Here is a 21,166-nt window from a genome sequence, read left to right as displayed (position 1 = left end):
ACACACGGATGCCAGGTCTGCGTTTCTGCGGAGCAGCCAGCAGAGCCGGCCTGAGGATGCACCTGCCCCCGCGCTGCGGGGCGGCGAGGGAGAGGCTGGGGGGAACGGCGCCCCTGGCGTGAGGGCAGCGGCTCCCCGCCGCCTCACAGGAGGCCGAGCTGCAGGACGCGACGCCTCCCTCTGCAACACCCGACCGCCCTTCAGCGGCACCGAGGGCCGCCGCCGGCCGCGGCCCTTCCGCAGCGCAGCGCAGGGCCAGCCGGCGGCGCCTTGTGCGCATGCGCAGCGGCCGCCCCGCCCGGCGGTGCTGACGCGCCTGCGCGCTGCCCACGGCCGCGCCGCAGCCATGTTCCGTCCCGCCCAGGCGGCGCCGCTCGCCTCAGCCATGTTCCGCGGGCAGCGGGGCCTGCCGCGCCCGGCCGGCGGCGGGGAGACGGGCGGGCCGCGCAGGTGGGAGCTGCCGCGGAGGGCCGGGCCGGGATCGCTCCCTCAGGGCGTCTTTAGAGCCCCCGGGGCGGGCGGGGGTGTGGCGCTGCCTGTCCCAGACCGCCTCTTGCGGGGTTGGCGGCGGGGAGGTCGCAGGGTCGGCGGCGTCCGCCTTCCTCCCGCTTCAGCCTCGTCCTCCTCGGTCCCCGCCGGCGGTGGCGGGGTAGGCAGCTGCCGCCAGCTTGCCGCCCTCCACCAAACGTCTCCTTGCCCTGCGCCGCGCGGGCAGGCGCCCAGGCTGAGGGAGTCTCCGTGCCGGGAGTGCTTTGCTCTCCTGTGGATGTGGGCGGAGTTGGCCTGGGAGTGAAAAATGCGCCGCAGCCCGGGCAACAGCGTGTGCGCTCCGGTGAAGTGCCTGGAGTGCGGCTGGGGATAACGAGTGCTTGCCCTCAGGCTGACGCTGAAGTGGGCGGGGAGTGCAAATCACTGGAGATTTAAGAAATACTGGAATATTTCTGAAAGGCATCGTTTTCTGTTAGCATTTTTCCCTAGACTTTCAAGTAGTGTTGTACCTAAGACATGCTAGGTGTTGTGCCTTTTTTTTTTCTTTCAAGTCTTTAAATTCAGTCATTGTTGAGGGTGGTTAGAGAAAGGTTTTATTCGTTCACTGCCTTTGCAAAAACTGTATGTGTTGAAAGTGTCCTTTTGCCTAGATCCATGATTCAGAGCAAGCTGTTTGTGTTGTGTGTTAGTAGCTTCGAGCCCTCTGGGAGCAGGCAGCTCCCAAAGCCAGTCAGGGTGGAGGAGGAAGGGAAAGGAAACACAGGTTGCTAATCCAGGTTTAAAATAACAAAAACCTTCCCTCTCACTTGTTGACTTTAAAAGTGCAGAGACCTTGCACGTACAGAACGGTATGTTTACTATCACATACAGAACAACAGTGTATTTATTGTCTGGAGTCTGCAATATAGGATCACTCTCTCAGGCAGGTGGTGGTGGTGAATCTGTGGGTGTGGTCCTTAGCCCAGAACCAGGCCTGATGTTAGTAGGCGCTGTGATGGTATTTTGTTAGTAACCTATCATTTAAGATGTGAAAGCCACCAGAAAATGTAGATAATTCTTAATCCTTAAGCAATCTCTGGCTGTCCTTCCAGCATGTTGCAAGCATTTCACTCTAGCTCATCGCCCCATGCTTACTTGTGAGGGCTCTGCAGCAGTCTCTGGTAAAGAATTTCCTGTATAAAAGTGTTTCCACATAAGTGGTTGATCTCCTTGTCCTTAGACATGCTGTTTTGTTGTGTTAAAGTGGTGTTTCTGTATTTGCCTCTTCCACAAGTGTAGTACTGGATAGAATGGTATATAAATGTCAAATGTATTGCTGACAGGAAGTCTATGAATTGGCATGTCCTCAGTTGTTTTTTTTTTCCCCCCTTTTTGTTTGCAAATAGAGGAAGGGTATACTTTTGGTCCTAAATATTAATGTTTTATTTTAATATTTTGGTGTTTTAATTGCATTAGTCAAAGACCCTTTCTCAGCATTTGCATTGTCTAACACCTTTGTTAAGTTAGTGTTGCCTGAATAAATTGATGCAAATCACATATCTATGCCAAATCAGCATTTTGTAACTATAAATGATGATACTCAGATTGTCCATATTTGGTTTATATATGCAGTGTTCAGTGACTTGATTTCTGATGAAAATTCTTGTTTTCTAGTTCTGTGCAACATCCACACTGCTGGCATCAAGAACAGGAATGTAGAAGCTGGAATGATTCAGGTTCTTCGGTGTTTGATGAGTATCAGTGTGGACATTTCAACCAGGGGCTAGAGAGGTAAGGAATAAATATGAAATTTGTTTAAATCTTCACTTTGCTGCACCCTTTTCTTTAGGAATACAACAAAACCTTGGATGTGATTAAATTAAATGTTTTCTGTAATACAGTAGCACAGAGTTAGCAAATGTTATCTGCATTATGCAGGAACAGACCATTCAGTTTGTCTAATTGAAATATATGCCATAATATTAGCAAATATTCCATATGAGAGAGAAGTGGTCTATACTGAGGCAGTGCTTTAAGCCCTGTTGCTGAAGTCTTCAATATAAGTATAAAATTTCCATTGAAGGAATGTGCTGTTACTTTTTATGCTTTGTTTATGCATCTTTATGTGTAAGTCTGGTCAAACAATGATGTTTTTCTCTTCACTTGAGTGCACTCAGTATGTTCAGCTGTACTACAGTTTGTAGCAAATACCTTTTTTTTTTTGTAGTCCAGTACTGAGGACAATTTGGGATGAGATCAAATTTTATGGGTAGGTAGTCCTGGGAGTATTTTGCTTTGCTTTTGCATGTTCTAGACTAAAGACTTAAGGTGGAAGAAGTGGTTGAGATTTCTTAATGTCTGACAGGAAGTATGAAAAGTGGTGAGTGCTTGGTTATTGCAGAAAATGGAGTAGAATGTAAGTTAGAAGAGATGAAATATTTTACTGAGGGCACATGAAAGCTTCATTTTCTATAATTTATACATTATCAGAGTATTATATTGTATGAAGGTGATTGTCATTTCTGATAGTGTGTTTAACAATCCTTCAGTTAACACATGAATCTTTTGAAGAGCTTAGGAAAGCCCTTGTATTCATGAGTGGTTTTGATGTCTGATGCTGTCATAAATATAAACAGTATGTTATGACTGAGTCAGACTGGATGTGCTAGCAGCATTTTGTGTTTTTTGCTGAGCAGATATGTTCCTCCTTAGTGTGGAATCCTTGTGTTAAAATTACATTGGCGGCATGAATGGTAATTTCATCTGTTGATGTGAAACCATTTAGGGAAGTAAGACTATAAGCTAAATCTACTTCTGTATTACATTAAATGTTGAGGCATTAACACTGAAAGAAGCAGATGGACTGAAAGGAGAAGTTTTCAGCACTTCAGAATATTACAGCATTATACGGTTTTAATTCGTTAAGTTTTCTAAGTTAATGAGGAGCCTGGTGTTTCTCCACTCAGAGAACATCAGTGATCCAACTGATTATTTAACTAAAAGCTTCCCAATGCCCTTTTAGGCTTTACACAGGAGAGTTTACATTTTTGATGATGTTGGGGTGTGATGGTGTCTGACAAAATGTTAGTTTTGCTCATGTGATGGGCACTTTCTATTTCTTAAGCATCTCCCTGGTCCTTTGCAAAGTCCTTAGCTGATGACATAGAGTAGTGGCTAGGCTGAGTCTGACCTCAAGTAATTTCACAAATTGTGCTTTTTGATGGAACTGCAGTATTGAGAATGTCCTCAGGTAGTAGGGGGAACGGTTCACAGTGGCTGAACTGGAAGTATTCTAAGAGGTTGTCAGGTCTGTGTTCTGACATGACATTAATTTCATGACTCTTTTCTTTCCCTGGAAAGTAAAACTGATGATCTTGCATCACTGTTGAAGGTGACTTAAGCTGATGTGGTTTTGTTTGCTTGAGAGTAAGGGCATGGCCATGGTATTACAGTTGTGGAGCTGTTTTTGTCCACTATTTAAGTTTCTGCTCATTAAATATGTTATGAGTAAAAAATGTTCATATCGAGATCTCTTTATTTTCCAGCTCTACACCACCAGAATATTCTAGGCCTCTTTCTAGTTGCCCCGACTGGGAAGGTAGAATTGAAGAAGGCAAGGCAATGAGGACATCAAATAAAAAAATGACAACGTAGGTATTGAACAATTATTAAGTATTGTTGTGTTGGTTTTAGCAATAGCCATCTGATCTCTGACTACTTCACATGCATTAATAAAGATTTGAAATACGGCCAGGCTGTTTCAAATCAAGCCTGAAGGAAGTCTTAAGGGGAGATTAGCACTGAGAAGTCTTATCTCAAAAGCTACTTGTATGATCATTTTAGATTCTCTTTTTCAGCTTAAATTGCATATTCATTACAACTTTCTGTAAGAGAAAATACTGGAATAGTGAAAGGAGAAATGAAAACCACCCTTTGAGGCTTGGAGAGGGAAATGGCTATTAGATCGTTCATGCTAGAGTCCTTTATATTACCCATCTTTGTTTTATTGACTTTAAGCTTTTTCATATTTATATTAGGAGGTTGTTACACATATGTGCAATAATCATGTAGCATTTTATTGCCTGTTGTTGAACTAGATAAGCTTCTAGGAAGGCAGCTCTAGTGCCATTACCCTCAGGTGTATATTGTTACAAACCTGAGCAATTGCATGAACTTGCAAAACCTACTCTTGTAGTGATTCATTTGATTAGCACCACTTTCACTTCTTTAGTGAAGTAAGAATTGTGCTTGCTGCCTATCAGAGTAAGAATACATGCAGTTCTAGAGTATGTGTCTATATAACTTGTTGTAAAGCTATTAAGGTTTTTTTCAACTTAATTCTATTTTTAAGTTCTGTTACAAGTGGTTCTGCTAATCCAGCTGAAAGGGAGACAGATGAAGTGGTTCTGAGGAGAAGACAAAAACAGATCAATTTTGGAAAGAATACCCTTGCGTATGACAGATACATTAAAGAAGTTCCGAAGTAAGTTGGACTATGTTGCACACTTCCAAATAAATTCATACTTGTTCCTGGTGTGTGGGTAGATCAGCACACAGCTTTAGTTCTCTTAAAATGATATGAACAGTAAGTGAAGAAAACTTAAATTGATTTTTATCAAAGCGAAGCCAGCTATTTTCTGCATATGAGCAAATGTAGATGAGAAAAATTGAAAACTGAATGTTCCCTTTGTGTATTGCTGTTGCTAGTAGCAACTTTAAATACTGTATTAATCATCTCCCTGTGATGCTTCTGGTGACTGTGTTGCTAGGCCAGTGTGAAGTTAATTGATACTAGGAAATGGCAGCCTTGAATTGAGGACTGAATAAAGCCTTGCATTTAAGTGTTGGTAAGGGAAACCAGTCTTCAGTGATTCATCAGTAACTAACAAATCAAAACCTGTATTTCTTGCTTTCACTTAGGGCTTCAGAGTCTGAATTGTGACACTTAAATGAAGGTTTCTTAGCCAGCCCCATCTGCTTACTGCAGAGCTGTCAAGATTCAGAAGCTAGTCTGTACTAATGTGTGGATGTGCATTTGTGCTCTTGTTTTTTTGTTTTGAGGGTTATTTTTTAGAGATGTTTTTCTAAATGGCTTGCCACTGAAAGTTGCCAGCTTTCTATGGATTCTAGCTGTAAGAGTCTTGTGAAAATTGCCAGCCAAGTGCAGTGGACACTGCAAGCTTGTTGAGTAAAACTTGAAAGATTAGACTAGATGACTGAAAATCAACAACAGATACTGTAAATGATCACAGATATCACACAATATCATCATCACATTTTCAGTAATACTTTTTTTCTTCAAAGAGCCTTGAATTGCTTTGTGAATTGTCATTTTGCTTGTTGCTTTGTCATCGATGGTAGGACTGTGGCCAGGCTTACGATGATGCCTGGCACTTACATAGCTGTGCTGTGATCAGTTAAATCATAGGTGGAGAATAGGGAAAGGTGAGAACAACGTTCAGAAAAAGCATGGGATAAGATTTTTTAAAAAAGAGTCTTCTGGGTGGCATTTTAACAGGGTAGTTTATAATACTGTTCCTTAGTAGGGATCTCTTTATCTTACAAAAAGTGTTATGGCCAAGTACATTGATCTGTGAAGCTGGCAGGAGGAACCACTTGAGACCAGGGTATTTGGTGTGTTTTAAAACATTATTGTAATACGCATCCCCCCTGGCATAAAGCTGACACCAGTTTGGAAGGACTATAAACAGGATTATTTTGTACTGAAGATACAGTTTGAGAGACCTCTCTAGTAATCTGTAGTGGACAGGATCTGGGTGTGGGATACCCTCTGAGAAACAGCACTTCCAGCCATGGGGTGTTCCCTAACACCATTGTTACACTGTCTACCCAGTGTCGTTTCAGTGTAAAGGCATATCACTTACATTTTACCCAGAGAGTGGGGGTACTTTGTTTTCTATACTTCCGAAAGACAAATGCTGTTTAGAATTACAGCAGTCCCCATTGTAATAATGCATGGATAATGGTGGAATAAATGTTAATTGAAGATAACTTGTGGGTTGAGCCCTGCCAGCAGCCAAGTACCCACACAGCTATGTGCTCCCTCCCCCTCCAGTGGTATAGGGAAAGAACAGAGTAAAATAGAGAAAAGCGATGGATTGAGGTAAGGGTAATTTAATAGGTGAAGGAAAGAAAGGGAGAAAAGAGCATGTGATGCAAATGTCATCACTCACTACTTCCCACAAGCAGACAGGTGCTGTGACAGTCTCTGAACAGTGGTCACTTTGGAAGACATCTCCCCTTCTTCCTCTGGCCCGGGTTTTATTGCTGAGCATCACGTTATATGAGGTGGAACACCTCTTTGGGTAATTTGAGTCATCTGTCCTAGCGATTTCCCCTCTCAACTTAGTGGCTGTGGGAGGGGACAGGACGGACTGGGACAAAGAGAAGGCCTTGAAGCTGTGCAAGCACTGTTCAGCAATAGCCAAAAATTAGTGTCTTATCGGCACTATTTCGGCCATAAATCCAAAACAGAGCACTGCAGGGACTGCTATGAAGGAAGTTAACTCCATTCCAGCCAGACTCAGTACAATACTAAACACAAAGAAACTGCACCTGACTTTGGAAAACTGAGATAGAAGTAGCTGGAGGCTGGGATGGTGTTGAAGGGATACGAGTTGCGCTGCTTCTGTTTCATATTTGTCCATGGTCAGTAGGGATCTGGTTTTGGAAACTGTCAGAGTGCTGGACTGGATGAACTTTTCGTCTGACTCAGCATGTTATTGTTGCTTGTGTGGTCTTGTTTTGACAATGGTTTAGAATATACACATTTCAATTAAGTGTTTAAAAATACAAAAATTTTATTTATTAGGCCACTGGTGCCTGTGTGATCTGATGGACTGAGGATTTTTTTTTTTTAATAATGAAAATCATGTTCTCAAGCAATAAATGTTACTGTTTGTTTACAGGAATCAGCGAATACCAGGAGTCCATCCTAGAACTCCCAACAAATTTAAGAAGTATAGCCGTAGGTCCTGGGACCAGCAGATCAGGCTGTGGAAGATAGCACTGCATGCCTGGGATCCTCCTACTGAAGAAACCTGGGATCTGCAGCCAGTGTGTGTATGGGTGAATTAAGTCAGCGTGTCTCTTGCTTCTCAGGAAGACCCCTGTTTCCTTTAGAGCATTCCTAATGGAGCAAGAGAGTAGATCAGGCTTAGAAAATGGAATCTCCTTCAATGCCTTGTTTTCCTTTTGAATTCTGTTAGTCTTCAAGATATTTCCATTATTTAGTCTAAATTCATCTCCAGCATGGCACTTTGGGTAGGAAGGCATTTGGAGTGTAACTACTTTAGACAGTAGTAGTACTGTGTGTTTACACTGGTGAGCACAAGGTAAAGTTATTTTTCCAGAAAGGAGTAATCATAAACAAAAATTCAGTGATTACTATTCCTTGACCTTGATAAGCTTTCCATCTTTCCCTTTTCTGATGTCAGTGGAACCACCATTCTCGTGCAATAGGATCCTTGTTAGAGGATTAGAGAGAGATTTCTGTGCTCTCTGCAGGAGAGTGGCAACTGTGCTCAAGACAGAATTTCTTTTATATTTTCAGAACTTTAACAAGGCTAGCTCTACTAATGGACAGCACCTAATACTTTACAAGATTTGGACTGGTAAACTGGGAGGAAAAAAGTGAATGGAATTCTGTGAGCTCTCTAACCTTATTGTGTTAATAGTTCTAGCTGTGTTGTAAGTGACCTACAGTGGAAGATGCAGTTGTTTTCACCATATGGATGTCATATAAATTTAACTGTTAATTATTACTGCAGTTGAACTGTCTTCTGCTTGGAGCAGTAAGCCAGATAGGTAGTACCTTAAATGCTTTCTTTTTTTTTTTTTTCCTCTCCTGTTTTTAGTAGTACAGAGCCATCAGGCAGTTCCCAGGAATGGTTCTGCAAAGATCAGGATGTTTCTGGTTCCTTTGTGTTTGACGAAAAGCAGAAGAGAAATGAGTGTGAAGACTATTGCAGACAGACTGACTACACACCAGAGAGGTATGAGATAAAACATCTGTGGTTACCTTACTGAAATAATTCAATACATGTTGATGCTGTCAATTTTTTGTAGGAAATCTTTAGTGAGGGAGAGCCATTAATGCTCAGCTTTGGAGTTTGGCACTTGTGCTGTTAAATGTAATCCATCACTGGGTTACTGTACAGACCATTGAATGTGGAAAAATTGCCAGTGTTACAGAATTGTATTGACATGATTTACAGCAGAAAAACAGTGTTCTTTCAGCTTCTTTGTTTATACAGTAGAGTACTGAGGTTTCTTTAACCACTGTTGGCAAGTGTTGAAAGTAGGATACCTTTTTCAGAAGCAGGAGTGACTTTAATAAACAGTGGAATAGCGGGGGCACTAACAGTGAAGCACCTCATGCACTTCCTTGTTTACTGAGACATCTTGATCTGGGCACATGTGTGGAGCTTAAAATGGTTCTGCTTCCAAGTTTCGTCTGCTGCTGTGACTGCATTTGCTTTCCAAAACAGTACCAAAATTTGAGCCGTTTTCTCTATGTTACTCTGTTGTGACTGAAGAATCATACCTCAAAAGAAGTCTTCCTATGTAGCATGTGCATTTTGCAGAACTCGGCTAAGCATTTGAACACAAGTGAAATGTGTGTGTAAAATCTGTGTCTTATTTTTATAGTCCGTGTTCTCCTGATTCTTCTCCAGTATGGAAACGCAGAAAAAGAAACAATTCTGACTCCTCTGTGGTTTCAAAGAGCAAAAACCATTACGTGCATATGTACCACACACTGGAAAGGTATGAAATGATTGTCCCTACAGAGATTCATTGATACTATGAATTGACTTTTGGAATGTGACTGGTATTTACCCATCCGTTTGTTAATAGCTTTAATTTTATCTAAATGTGTGTGCAATTTAGTAAGGAAGGAAAATGATGTCAGAATAATTGTGTTGTATGATAGCAGGTATTTGCAGTGGTCCATTACAAAGGTGAAGAAACTTCAGTGTCAGAAGACACAACAGAGGTTATGTTTTTGTGTGTAGATTTAGACAACACTAATGTTGTGGGTTTCATTTCTCATGGAACCTGGTTTCTGCTTCAGAAGTTGTAATTCTGAAATCGTTACAGTTACCTCTGCCATAGTTATTTCTCATACCTTCTGCTTTTTAGCATACAAAGTGTGTACAAGTTGATGAATGTTATGGCAAGGGAATGGAACCCAGCGTGCACTTGTTAAATCTGCCAGCAAATACTGAAACTTGCTGCCAATTTAATTATTACCATGTTATGTTTGCCACAGGTATTATAGAGAATATGTATTCATGTAGGAATGTGAAAGGAGCTTTGTGTATTTTGATTAAGCTTTTCCCTGCCTTATGAAAGATGATATGGAAGAAAATGTTTGCTGGAACAACAAGGAATTGGTCCCCCAGCCTGAGACTGGGACAGAGTAGAGAGTGAGGTTAACGTTCAAAAATAGATAACAGAAGAGTAGAGTTTTTTCAGGCCAACACCTTTATTCTAAGTTGTTTAGGAATTAAACTACTCCTCTACCACTTGGTCTTAATCATATTTCCTTTTTTCCCCTTTCCTAGCTGCTGCATAAGAAATTCTTCTATAAATGAGAAATAATAGGCTATGTGAAGAGCATGGCTTAACTGTGTTCAAAATTTTGTTAGAACCACAACAAAACTGGAACAACGATTTAAGTTTTTTAGGGTTTAGTAGACTTTTCACATTAACGTAGTAAAAATGTTTATATGGGTGTGGTTTCTTCTGTCTACTTAGCCCCCTTCAGAAGACTTAAGAGGAACTGTGTTACATAGGTCTGTAGTTTTAGGCCTTTTCACTTTCTTTCTAGTCTTACTGAATCAGGACATCAGGAGACTTTTTCAAAGTGCTCAGAGTGGGAAGCCTTTGGTGAAAATGATGAAGTAATGACAGTACAACATGGTATAGAAATAACAAGGTAAATACCGTAATGATTATGATGTTCTTTCTGTGTTTTGCTTGTGCCCTGAAGGTGTCCGTTGCTTTTATTATCTTTCTTTTCTTTCACTGTTTAATACTATTGGTTTGGTTTGATTTTTTTTTTTTTTCCTCCTTCCATTTCCTCCAACATGTGGTTGTTATTTTTGTTCTTTGAATTTCCTTGGCTTTTTCCAGTCTGACTCTCCATCTGTTGTTTTCTATTGCTTCTGCCATTATATGATGCTGGAAGATGATTGAGCCCCTTTCACTGTCTTTGTCTTATGGGGAAAGGAATAGTATTTTACCAAATTGTTCCCTGTGGTTGTTACTAGCCTCTCACTTCCTCAGCCTAGGAGCTGAAAGCTTCCTCTCTGTCTCCGTAGAGATTAATTTGTTTTGTAGCTGACAACAATGTTACTTGTTTTTATGCAGTGACCCGATTTCAGCCAGTAGTTCTTCAGAATGGAACAATCAGAAACAGAAAAAACCCAACTTCTTTCTTCCTGACAGCAAAACTTGCAGAGATACAGACTTCAGGCTGGAAAGGTATAAAACGCAGCTCGTCAATCAGGGGCTTTTTTTTTCCATGTTAAGTTAGAAGCATGATTGTTTTGTTGCTGTATTTCAATCCAAGCTTTCATTATAAACAGATTTTTATTTTATTTTTTTACTATTCTTCTTAAGGATGCATTAGTCAATATTTATATGTTGTGTGGTAAAATTCTGTCCTTATGTTCTTCTGTTATCATCTGTACTAGAGTAAATAACAGGTTGTAGCTGTATTTAGTATAAAAAGGTTACCATAATAAAGCCACTTAGCCTTTGGGGTTTTTTTTTATTTGTAGGCTTAAACTTTGTAGCAGTTTATTGGAAGGACATCGGTCAGAATACCCTGAAAGGGGATGGGGAAGTGCAAGTACTGAAGATAGAATAATGAGGAAAAAAATTTAAATGCCAAGGTAAGTTCATGCTGACTTCTTATTTCACCTATTCTGTTTTGGTAGCCCATATGTAGTATCATTCTACAGAGTCCAGCTGTTCAGCTCAGGCAGATCAGTTTCTCTTTTTACTCCTTTATTATATTAGTAGTTTATCCCATCCTCTTGTATTTAATGCAGCACCTTAATTAAAAGATCTAATAATTCATGCTTAGTAAACTGAAGTATTTACCTGTTCAGCCAGAAAGTGTATGTTTTATCACCCAAATGAGAAGTGCCAGGTTTTTTAATTACTTCAGTAGCAGCTTTTCTGCCTCTTCGTATTTTTGTGATGAAGTCACAACTTCACATTTGCAGCAGTAGATTTCAATGAAAATTTTCTCTTGGACTGTAAATTGCTGTGGAGCATTAGTAGGATGGGTAGTTATCTTGAGTCACACAGCTTTTATTAGCAGATAGTCTTTTATGTAATTTGATTGTCTTTGATCTGCTTTTAATGCAGGCTCTGAAACATTGTTGACTGGGATATTAATGTCTGCTTAACAGTGATCTTGGAATATTTTACATAATAAAACTCATTAAGAATATGGCACACAATTAGTTCTACACTACTTAAATTTTTAATTCTAGCAATATGAGGAAAAGGCAGCTTTCTAAACTCTTAATGTATTTTTCTATTGCTTATCGATTTTTTTAATACTTTGAGCGTGAAAAAGACTTAATATGAATTCACCTTTCGAAGTGCTAATTCAATATTTGAAAATATCTAGTCTCTGTATATAGAAGTATTGAAGAAGAAGGACGTTCTCCTGTGACAAAACAATTTGAAGAATAGGGATGTAGACTGAGATCAGCAGATCAAGTCTTGGAAAACTGGTGCAGTTGCGTAAGATCTGCACTGAAAGAGGAAGAGATTTACAGTCAGCATATGTGCAATCAACCTAAGGTGAAATGTGCAGGTAAAAGAAGCATGCCTCTGTACAGCACGGTTAAGACAGACTTTTCTGATCTGCTTAGTTGATGTTTAGCTCCTTTGCAGTTGTCTTTGTTGTAAATAAGGGTCTATTAAGGAATGTATATACTCAGTGATTTCTAATTGAAAAAATATCTTTGTGACACATAAAATATAGAAAGTTAATTAAATAGCTTCTCTGTGGAGCAACACATTGGTTTCCTGGGATGTAAAGATCAATAATTAGGGAGGCACTGCCTTTAACCATGGTTTTTAGGTGTGATGAGCTCTAACTCGCAAATGGTAGGGACTTCATCTGTGGAAGGTGAATGTTGCTTGAAAACCAGATAGTGGGTTCCAGGGCAGAATGCCACACCACCTGCCTCTTTTCCTGAAAGAAAATTCCTGTCCTGAACAGGAAGAATGTGGCTGTTTTGGAGCCCAGTTAAATGTCCATAAGTCTGAATGTATCTGGTTGTTTTTTAAAGGAAAAAAAAATTAGTCAATAGGACAATTGAGGTATGGCAGGAATGTATTAATTACAATTGAGAGAAAAATGCATGTTATGAATTAATAATGAGATTTAGGTGAAAATGATGTGATGGAAAAGAGGCTCAACTGTTTCATTTTCTTTGACAAGTACTATAGGAATATAGGGTATGTCATACTCTCTTTGTTTTTCCAATATCTTATGTTCTCAAAGTGTTCATACTACCTGTAACGCTTTGTTTAGTATGGACAGTATGGCTTTGTCTTTCATACTGTGCTTTAGCTCACCACAGGCAGTGCTATTCCATTTACTGCTACTGTAACACTACACTTTGAGATAAATGTTTTGCTGTTAGTAACTAGATATATCATATTTAAAAAACTGTTATGTACCTTTTTGTTTAGGTTTCTCCAGATCTTTAAGGATAAATTGTTCTCCACAAGCTCTGCCTCAGGTGTAAAACTTCAGATTTCATTAAGCCTGTGCTACAGTGATGATGGATGTTCCTTAAAGCTTTTGTGAGACTGTTTCTGCTGTACCTGCGTTGGCAGATAACGTGCATCGTGGTAAAGGCTACTTCAGTTGATGGATCCTGCTTTTGCCATTTGAAGATCATGCTATTTAGAGTATGTTAATGTTATGCTGGTGAATTGGTCCAATATTGAGGCAAACAGAAGAATGCCACCCCTGAAACCAAGGAGTTAAACCCTGTGTCCTCTCCTGGACCAGAATTGTGTATCCAACCTGAAGAACTGCTTCAAAAGAATGTAGATAATGTCAACCTTTCTCCAGTTGTTAAAGACAGACTGTTCTTAGCTTCTGGATCAGATGATCATCCATTTGGCTTATTTATCATTCTCTGAGATAAGATATATTAAGCTAGCATTGGCCTGAACCTGGTGAGTGAAGGAAGAGAAAGAAAAGGTAGATGGATTATCAAAATCACATCACTCTCTTTAAGGAGATGGGTGATTGTTTGAACAGCAACACAGCCCAAATACCTGGATTTTGCTTTTATGTGTGTTGCAGCCTGACTTAAAGAGCCAATCTGCTGCTAAGAGTATAAGAGGATGAATTCAGTGCCTGCTGTTCCTACAGGAATTGGAGGTGAGCAGCAGTATTTGCAGGTTGGGAGCTGCTCTTGGCCATATTCAGACTAGGAGCTGTGACAGTATTGAGAAAGGCTCTGCTTTGTTCTGCTCTTCTAGCACTGTGCTCAGCTCAGAGTGAGGGCTGTGGCTATGGTGGAGTTTAGCCCAGATTCATGTGCCAGTTACAAGAAATTTTTTACAGTCTTTGTGGAATTTTAATGTAGCATGTACCAAATGTCTGCTGGAGCTGGGAATTGTCTCTTTTCAGGAGTTCGACTTGGCGTTTCACAGGGCCACAGCAGAACTGTGGCAGTGCTAGTGATGACACACAGCAGCCTTGTTGTGGGTCTGGCAGTGTACCCAAGGGCCAAAAGCCCACTGTGCTGCTGGTGTGGAAATAAGCTGCTTCCCCAGAAACTACTCCCTGTCCCTTCCAAAACATTATCTCCAGGCACGCTCAGGCATGGGGTTCAGTAGTGTCCCAGCACAAGGGTGGCTCAGTCACACACCTCAGAGCACGGAGTGTGTGTATTCAAGGAACACATCTGTACAGCACTTTTTAAAGAAGTAATGTTTAGAACCTTGTTGTTCCAGTGTGCATGCTTTCATGTGATTTATGATGACTGTAAATAAGGGAATGGGTTACATTTCTGGCACTGTGTCTTTATGCAGAAGAATTGAAGACTTCAAAAATCCCTGTTAGTCTGCTTTTGCTGTTACGTTGTCAGTCTTATTATAAAAGGAATATGTGGGTTTGGTAATCCTTTGGTTTAGGCTGTTTTGTATATTTTGAGGGGTTTTTTAACCCTCGCTAAAAGGGGGAAGAAGGACTCTTCACAGATAAAATCAAACTCCTGAAGGGAGTTTACAACTTGGGTTGTGTGCAGCCCCTCAGTTTGTATTCTGACATCTTGTCATGAGCTTGTATTTACTGTCTTGTAACTAGCGGAAGGGAGCAGCTGAAGGCCCAGCACCCACTCTGCCATGAGAAAGGTGGAAAGGTGTCCTCCTGGAGAGGATGGAGCTGTTAGGTGTAGGCTGTCATGAAACATTTAAGCTCAGCTGTCACAGCCCTTAAGCTTTTACCTGTGATGGAGAGGACCTGCAGTGGTTTTATGGATGCAAATCCATAGGATTTATAGTTCAGCAGTCCTTAAAAGATCTTTTATTTCTCAGTTGAAGATACTTAGACTAGAAGTAGAATAACCAATCTGCCTGTGTGTTGTGGTTTAGGCCCAGAGGGCAGCTGAGCACCACGCAGCTGTTCGCTTGCTCCTTGCCCCCCTTCCTCCCTCCTCAGTGCTGGGAAGGAATAAAATGAAATAACAAGGCTCAGGAATTGAGATAAGGACAGGGAGAGGCACTTCACCCATTTACATGGTCACAGGTAAAAACCCAAGATCGCTTTAATTCACACGCTAACAAAACCAACACTTAACAGAGAGAATGGGACATCGAGAAGTGTTAACATGTCTTAAAACACCTCCCCCCACCCCTCCCTTATTCCTGTCTCAGGTTTGTTCCCCATATCTCTACCTCCTTTCCCAGTAGCCCAGGGGATGGGGGGTGCCGCCAGTCCTCCAAGGTCATGGAGGAGCCCTCTTCAGTGTTCTTCCCCTGCTCCACATGGTGCATCTCACAGCAGACAGTCCTCCACACTCCTCATGGGGTTAATTCTTGAGATGCTCCAGCGTGGGTCACCCCCACGTGTTGCAGTTTTCCCAGCTCCGAACTACAGCAGTGGGGGCTGCTTCTTCCCACAGAATCCTGGCCTTGGGGTGCAGCTGCCTGCTCTGGTGTGGGGTCTTCCACAGGCAGATCTCTGCTCCTCCAGTGATCTGCACCGTCACACCTCCCCCTTTCCTCCTCCTTCCTTCCACTGACCTCAGTGTTCTCATAGGTGTCCTCATAACTTATCCTCACGGTCCCCCCTTCCCCTCTCAGGTTCCCCTTGTTAAATACGTTATCACAGAGGCATGGTCACCTTTGCTAATTGGGCCTTGGCCTGAGGTGGGTCAGGTCCAACTTGGAGGTGGGGGAGCTTTTGAGAAACTTCTCACAGCAGGCCACCACTGTAGCCCCCTCCCCTGCTACCAAAAACCTCATCACTCAAACCCAGCATACAGTGGCTGTTAAATTTTGGGCACATTTATTCCCTAATGCAGGTTCTGTCTAGGTAGCATGAGGAAAGGAGTGAAATTGAGCAAGTGAAGTTTGAGGCCTGCCAAGGTCATTTCATGCAGTTCTGCCACTGGATGTAGAACTATGGTAAGGTCTTCTGATTAGTAACAGTAACCTCATCACTCTAAACGGAGCAGTTGAATCGAATGCAGTCAGTCCATTCAGTTCTTTATCCAAGGCTATTTGACATTAGAGCTTACAACTGAGGTAAGCAAAGCTGAAGTCTGGGACTGCACCCCCAGTTTGTATTTGATGGCCTGCTATTAATTTTACATATTGTAACTAAATCTGCTTTGCATAAATCTGTGCTGGGTTTGTAATTAAGCCAAAATGAACTCTGAACTTCACCAGCCAGGTTTAAATTTCTTCCAAGTGACATCTGTCTTGTGTTGGCATGCTTCCACTGGGAGAGTCTCCTTACAGATGATACCTTATCTGTGCTTGTAGAAACAGTCCTTCACTAGCAGTTCTGAAATGCCATTGGTTATGTGTACTTTGTTTTGGTTTTAAAACTGCTCCTTTGAGGTCACAGCAATGAGGCTATATCCTCCCCTTAAAATTCCCACTGTGGTGCAAAAGTGTTTTTCTGAAGGATTTTCTTTGACAAGGACAGAAAGATGCAAGGCAGCTATAATCCCTCAACTGCATTACAGCAGATAGTTCTGCTGGATAAACTGAATTTAACTCACACATAGTGTTATGCTAAACATACTGTGTGGCTTTCGGCTGGAGCTGTCCTCTATCTGGCTTGCTTGGATGCATTCAGCTAAACATGCTGTTCAAGTCATCTCAGAGCAAGGCTGGAGGAAATGTAGTTTGTACGTGTTTTGAACCTATGATGTACTCCAAACATGTCCTTGGTTCAGGAACGCAGTTCTGTTTTCCATAGCAGTGTGTGGGAAGGGAGAGGTGCTAGCATAGCAAACGTTCCTGCAGGAACATGGATGTTTATGCAGATGCCACACAGAAGATGCATGAGTTTGTACAGTTATGGTAAGGCCAGACAAAGGGAGGAACTTAGAAGGTAAATCCCTTACACTGTACTATTTTCAGATCTTGGTGTTTTGGGGAGTGTAGAGGCAGCCTGACGGTTACCACCAAAGGCAGGCACTTTGGAGACATCCTACAACACAGATCTCTGAGGAGAAAAGTACAGCACCTGTGTACAACCTTTGAGGAAAAAACAATGAGTTGATGGAAAGTGAACACGATTCTCTTACCTCTTCTCAAAATACTACTGATTTCAGGCAGGAGCAACTAGGTATGTAGGCATTCCACCCAAAAAGCATTATTAAACAGCTAAAGCACCATTTCCAAATACATAGTTAGCAGGAGTCTTTGAGATACAAACACACAATGAGAATGCAAATGCAGTCTGTAGAAGTGAAACATTCTAATGCAGTACATTCACAAACGGGGGAGAAGTTAAGCAAAGTAATGTGAAAAAAAAAAAAATCAGTAGAAAGTAAGCCAGCTGCTGAGATTTCAAACTGTTTAAAAGCCATCGCAAATTATTGTTTTAAGACTCTTGGTCTGGCCTGGTGTGGTTCCCAAGGCAGGCTCGCAGGGAGCAGTTTTCCTTCCACAGATGAAGCTGTTAGTTTTGCAGGGAAGTTCATGTAATTGTGTGTGGTTTTCATCCATCTGTTGCCTGGCACAGCTTTGGAAGAAAAAAAAAAAAATTCAGCCAAGCAGCTGAATAGTATTTGTGACTTTTTGGGAAAAACAGCGTAAATTTCTCCCACTTCTAACAAGACAATGTGCAATGAGCTTTCAGTTCACCATGAAGAGGATCTTCAACACATCTGAGCAATCCTGAGCCTCACTGAGCAGGTGCTTCCTCTTGGCCTTCAAGACCCCATACATAATACTGCAGTGATCTCTGATAGAAGAAAATTCAGCAGTTTTTACTGAGCTTATCTGGGACCTTTATCTGAGCTCTACCTTCTTATCCTTGCTCTTACTCCCAGAGTTACAGCAGCTGTAGGTACTGTGCCTGTATGGTTTTGTATCGGCTTGAAGAAAGCCCCTTTTGATATCTGCAAACTGAAAAGTGGGTGAGAAGGGCTGTCTGGTTATTTACCACACTTCAGCTGGGATGTTTCTGTAGGCCATTCTGTTCAACTCTCCAAAAAAGATTAATCAGGAAACGGGAAGAAACATGTTCCTGGAACTACTGAAGATTTGAGTCTTGAGACCTGGAATTAATGGGAGCATCTGGTGAAGAAGAGGCAGAAAGACAAAGATATGTATTACATATTGCAGGTGCTGTTCCTCTGACAACTGTCTTAGTTACTTTAAATAATAAGGATCCAAAGCAACACATTGTTTCAGCTGCTTTTATGCTGTTCAGCCAATTCCTTTTTCCAAGCACAGGAAGGTGTATGCTGCCACCCGCTGTGCCTGGTGACTGCCCTTTCTACTCAATTTGTGGACAACAGGAGCTCCAATTCTATGCAAATTCTGAATGGAAACACAAGTCAGAGCAGCAGGCATCTTTCATTTCTGTAAATAGTTACATGAGAAAGTTGTAGTTTGTGAAACCATGCTTCATTTCTACAGCAAAGATGCAAATTCCCCTCTCAACCTTCAACCTTGCTATGCATGAAGTATCTTCATAAAAAGAATCAAAACAAGACACCACCTGTCAATATGTCTCTCCAAAACTGTTGCTGGACTTTGGTAGCTGCTTTTGTGTTAAATTGCTCAAAGTAAAAAAAAAAACCAACAAAACCAAAACAACCCACAAAAATGAAAAAACTTGCTTGCTGTTTCTGACATCCATTGAACATGTTTCATTGCTGATCTTTCAAGTGTTAGTCAAATGCAGCCTGATATAATAAATATTAGGTTCACTTCACCCATAATATTAGGTTCATTAGAAGACATTTTTATGCTCTTTAATCTGTCAAATACCTACTCCAGGGCTGCTTTGCACCTGCTCAGCTGACAGTTAAATTTTCCCTTACTGCTCTTTAGTTGTCTGGTCTTTGAGCCAGAGAGCAGAGATTCTTGAGAACTGCAGTGGTTGTTGCAACCTTACTAAGCAAATACACAAAGGAAAAAAAAAACCAAAAACCTAATTGCAGCTTTTCAAATAGTCTCATATCCCTAAATACTACAGAAGTATTTTGGACTAAGGCCCCATCTGCAGTAGATTTACTGGTGAAACCTGCAGAATTTTTGGTATTCAGAGCTCAGTAATGTATTTACACTGACTGTGCATTTACCTTGTATGAGCTAGATCTGGTATGAAAGAATAATTGCATTTCTGTCAAGTAACCAAAGCCAAGGTTTGCTGGCTTTCTGCTACCTGTGAGAGAAAGGTGAGGCTGATCCAGAAATTAAAACCATGTATAATCCAGAAGTTTTAAGTTTAAAATTCTGTTTTCTGTATCCTGATACCATAATTCTGCTCTGGTTTTCTGAACTTTTGTTACCATAGCTGTTGTACAGTAGTAATTTTTTTTTTTTAAGAAGAGGCAATGAACATATGGATAGTGAAAAGAAGTTAATTGTGGGCTGCAGGCAGTAATCAAGTAGCAGAAATTAGGAGGCCAGCTGGACCAGTGCAACAGGTTATTTCAGTTCATAACACAGGTGAGATGTGATTAGAAGAAACTGCATTATTAGAATCAATGCTAAATTGTGACAGCTTCTATGATAAGTGAGAGCTACTATGGCCATAGGTGATAATAGCGCTTACAAAGCCTGTAATTCTTGAGAGCTTACCTTTTTATAGCAGAAAATTTATGACCAGAAAGTATAGGATGAATGAGTAGTACCTAAGTGTGCTGGGAAGAAATGAATTTAATTAAATCAGCTGGGGCTTTTATTAGAGAAGAAAAGGATGACTATTCTGACTGTGAGCTTTCTCCTCTTGCATGTTGCTCCTGTGAACTGAAACAGGAGGCACTTTTTTGTAATTTTTAGGGTTTCAGTTGAGATGTCGTGATAGGGATTGTAGTATGCTGAAAACACATTAATTCCTGTAGAGCTGCAAGCTGCATCAGAACATGCAGACTGCATCTGAACAAGCAGAAATATAATACATAATTAAACACTCTCCAGGGTAACTGCATATCTTAGAAACTGAATTCTAGAAAAAAAAAAAAAAACAAACAGCTTGCTTAATTTCAGAACTGTTATTTCCTGTGCTTTATATTTCACTACTGTCAAATTTTATTAAATTAAGAATATTACATCTATTTGCTGATTGTTTTAACCTTAATCTGACAACAGTTGACATGTTTGCTGGTCTGAAAAGCAAGAAAAATGCCTCTTGAAATAAGGAAGAAAACTAACGTGGTTCTACAATGGAAGAAACATCCCCTTCTCATTCCTGCCATATCACATGTTGAATTTGGGTTGGTGGCCCATGAGTCTGGGCTGTGATTTGGGTCGGTGGTTGCAATCTCCGGCTGCCAGAATTACCTAATACCTAGTTTCACTGTTCCTTGGCAGAGATCTGTAAACTGTTACAGTTCATTCTCCCCAGTTCTCATTAATCTCGAGTTGTGGTACATCTAAGACATTCTTCAATGTATTCTAGGTAATAAATTACTTTTGTCTAGACATCTCTATAACAACTTCAAACAGAATTATTTTCAGTTATAAATCTAATTGCCTAAGCAGTACCTAGGTGTACCTAGTAAATGATTACTGACCAATTCTTTTGTCTTGGTACAGGGCTATACAGAGGAATTCATAGGAGCATTGGTTGCTGGTTAAATGTGCAGAATGCGAGAGAAATGTAAACATTTGACTCTACTATTTCTAGAATTCCTACTTCTACTGATTTTAATGTCTGTCTTTACAAACTTACCATAATAGATCAACAAGGGAATGAGTGAATCAGCAACAGTACCACGGCTGTGAAAACACCATGCACGTGCGATTAAAACCACCTGAAAACTTCTCTTACTTAAGCGTAGCCACCTCAGGGCATTATCCAACCTTAATCAATGTGGGTATGAAATATTATTTAATGCCGGGTCATTGCATGAAACATAAACTTGTGCCGTAGGGTCTGAACTGCCCCTTGAAACACCGCGTGCTCTTCACGGGTTAAAGGGCCGCGCTG

At 41.0% G+C, this 21,166-nt stretch overlaps 1 protein-coding gene across 3 annotated transcripts; it reads left to right on the top strand.

Moving 5' to 3' along the window:
• The first annotated feature begins 345 nt into the window (after nucleotides 1-345).
• On the top strand, nucleotides 346-20,597 carry LOC141959947 (uncharacterized). Of its 3 annotated transcripts, none has more exons than XM_074904374.1 (12): nucleotides 346-450; nucleotides 2,143-2,259; nucleotides 4,014-4,118; nucleotides 4,832-4,951; nucleotides 7,398-7,547; nucleotides 8,346-8,483; nucleotides 9,139-9,255; nucleotides 10,322-10,429; nucleotides 10,864-10,977; nucleotides 11,277-11,390; nucleotides 12,140-12,328; nucleotides 13,216-20,597. In XM_074904374.1, the coding sequence occupies exons 1-10, from the start codon at nucleotides 347-349 to the stop codon at nucleotides 11,380-11,382; spliced, it is 1,179 nt and encodes a 392-aa protein (XP_074760475.1). In that variant the 5' UTR covers nucleotide 346; the 3' UTR covers nucleotides 11,383-11,390; nucleotides 12,140-12,328; nucleotides 13,216-20,597. The 3 variants fall into 3 exon arrangements, with proteins under 3 accessions (XP_074760475.1, XP_074760474.1, XP_074760473.1); XM_074904373.1 differs by having other exon boundaries at nucleotides 4,820-4,951; nucleotides 8,349-8,483; XM_074904372.1 differs by having other exon boundaries at nucleotides 4,820-4,951.
• Nucleotides 20,598-21,166: the final 569 nt, after the last annotated feature.

The sequence above is a fragment of the Athene noctua genome, chromosome 4 (assembly GCF_965140245.1).
Source record: "Athene noctua chromosome 4, bAthNoc1.hap1.1, whole genome shotgun sequence".
Taxonomy (NCBI): Eukaryota; Metazoa; Chordata; class Aves; order Strigiformes; family Strigidae; genus Athene; species Athene noctua.
Note: the sequence above shows the minus strand (reverse complement) of the source record. Positions and strands in the feature narration are given on the sequence as shown.

Excerpts from the sequence above, each read along its gene's own strand:
- LOC141959947 (XM_074904372.1), top strand. The coding sequence starts at position 347 with ATGTTCCGTCCCGCCCAGGCGGCGCCGCTCGCCTCAGCCATGTTCCGC. Across the intron at positions 10,430-10,863 it reads CATGGTATAGAAATAACAAG|TGACCCGATTTCAGCCAGTA; the intron begins GTAAATACCGTA and ends GTTTTTATGCAG. Across the intron at positions 10,978-11,276 it reads ACAGACTTCAGGCTGGAAAG|GCTTAAACTTTGTAGCAGTT; the intron begins GTATAAAACGCA and ends TTTTATTTGTAG.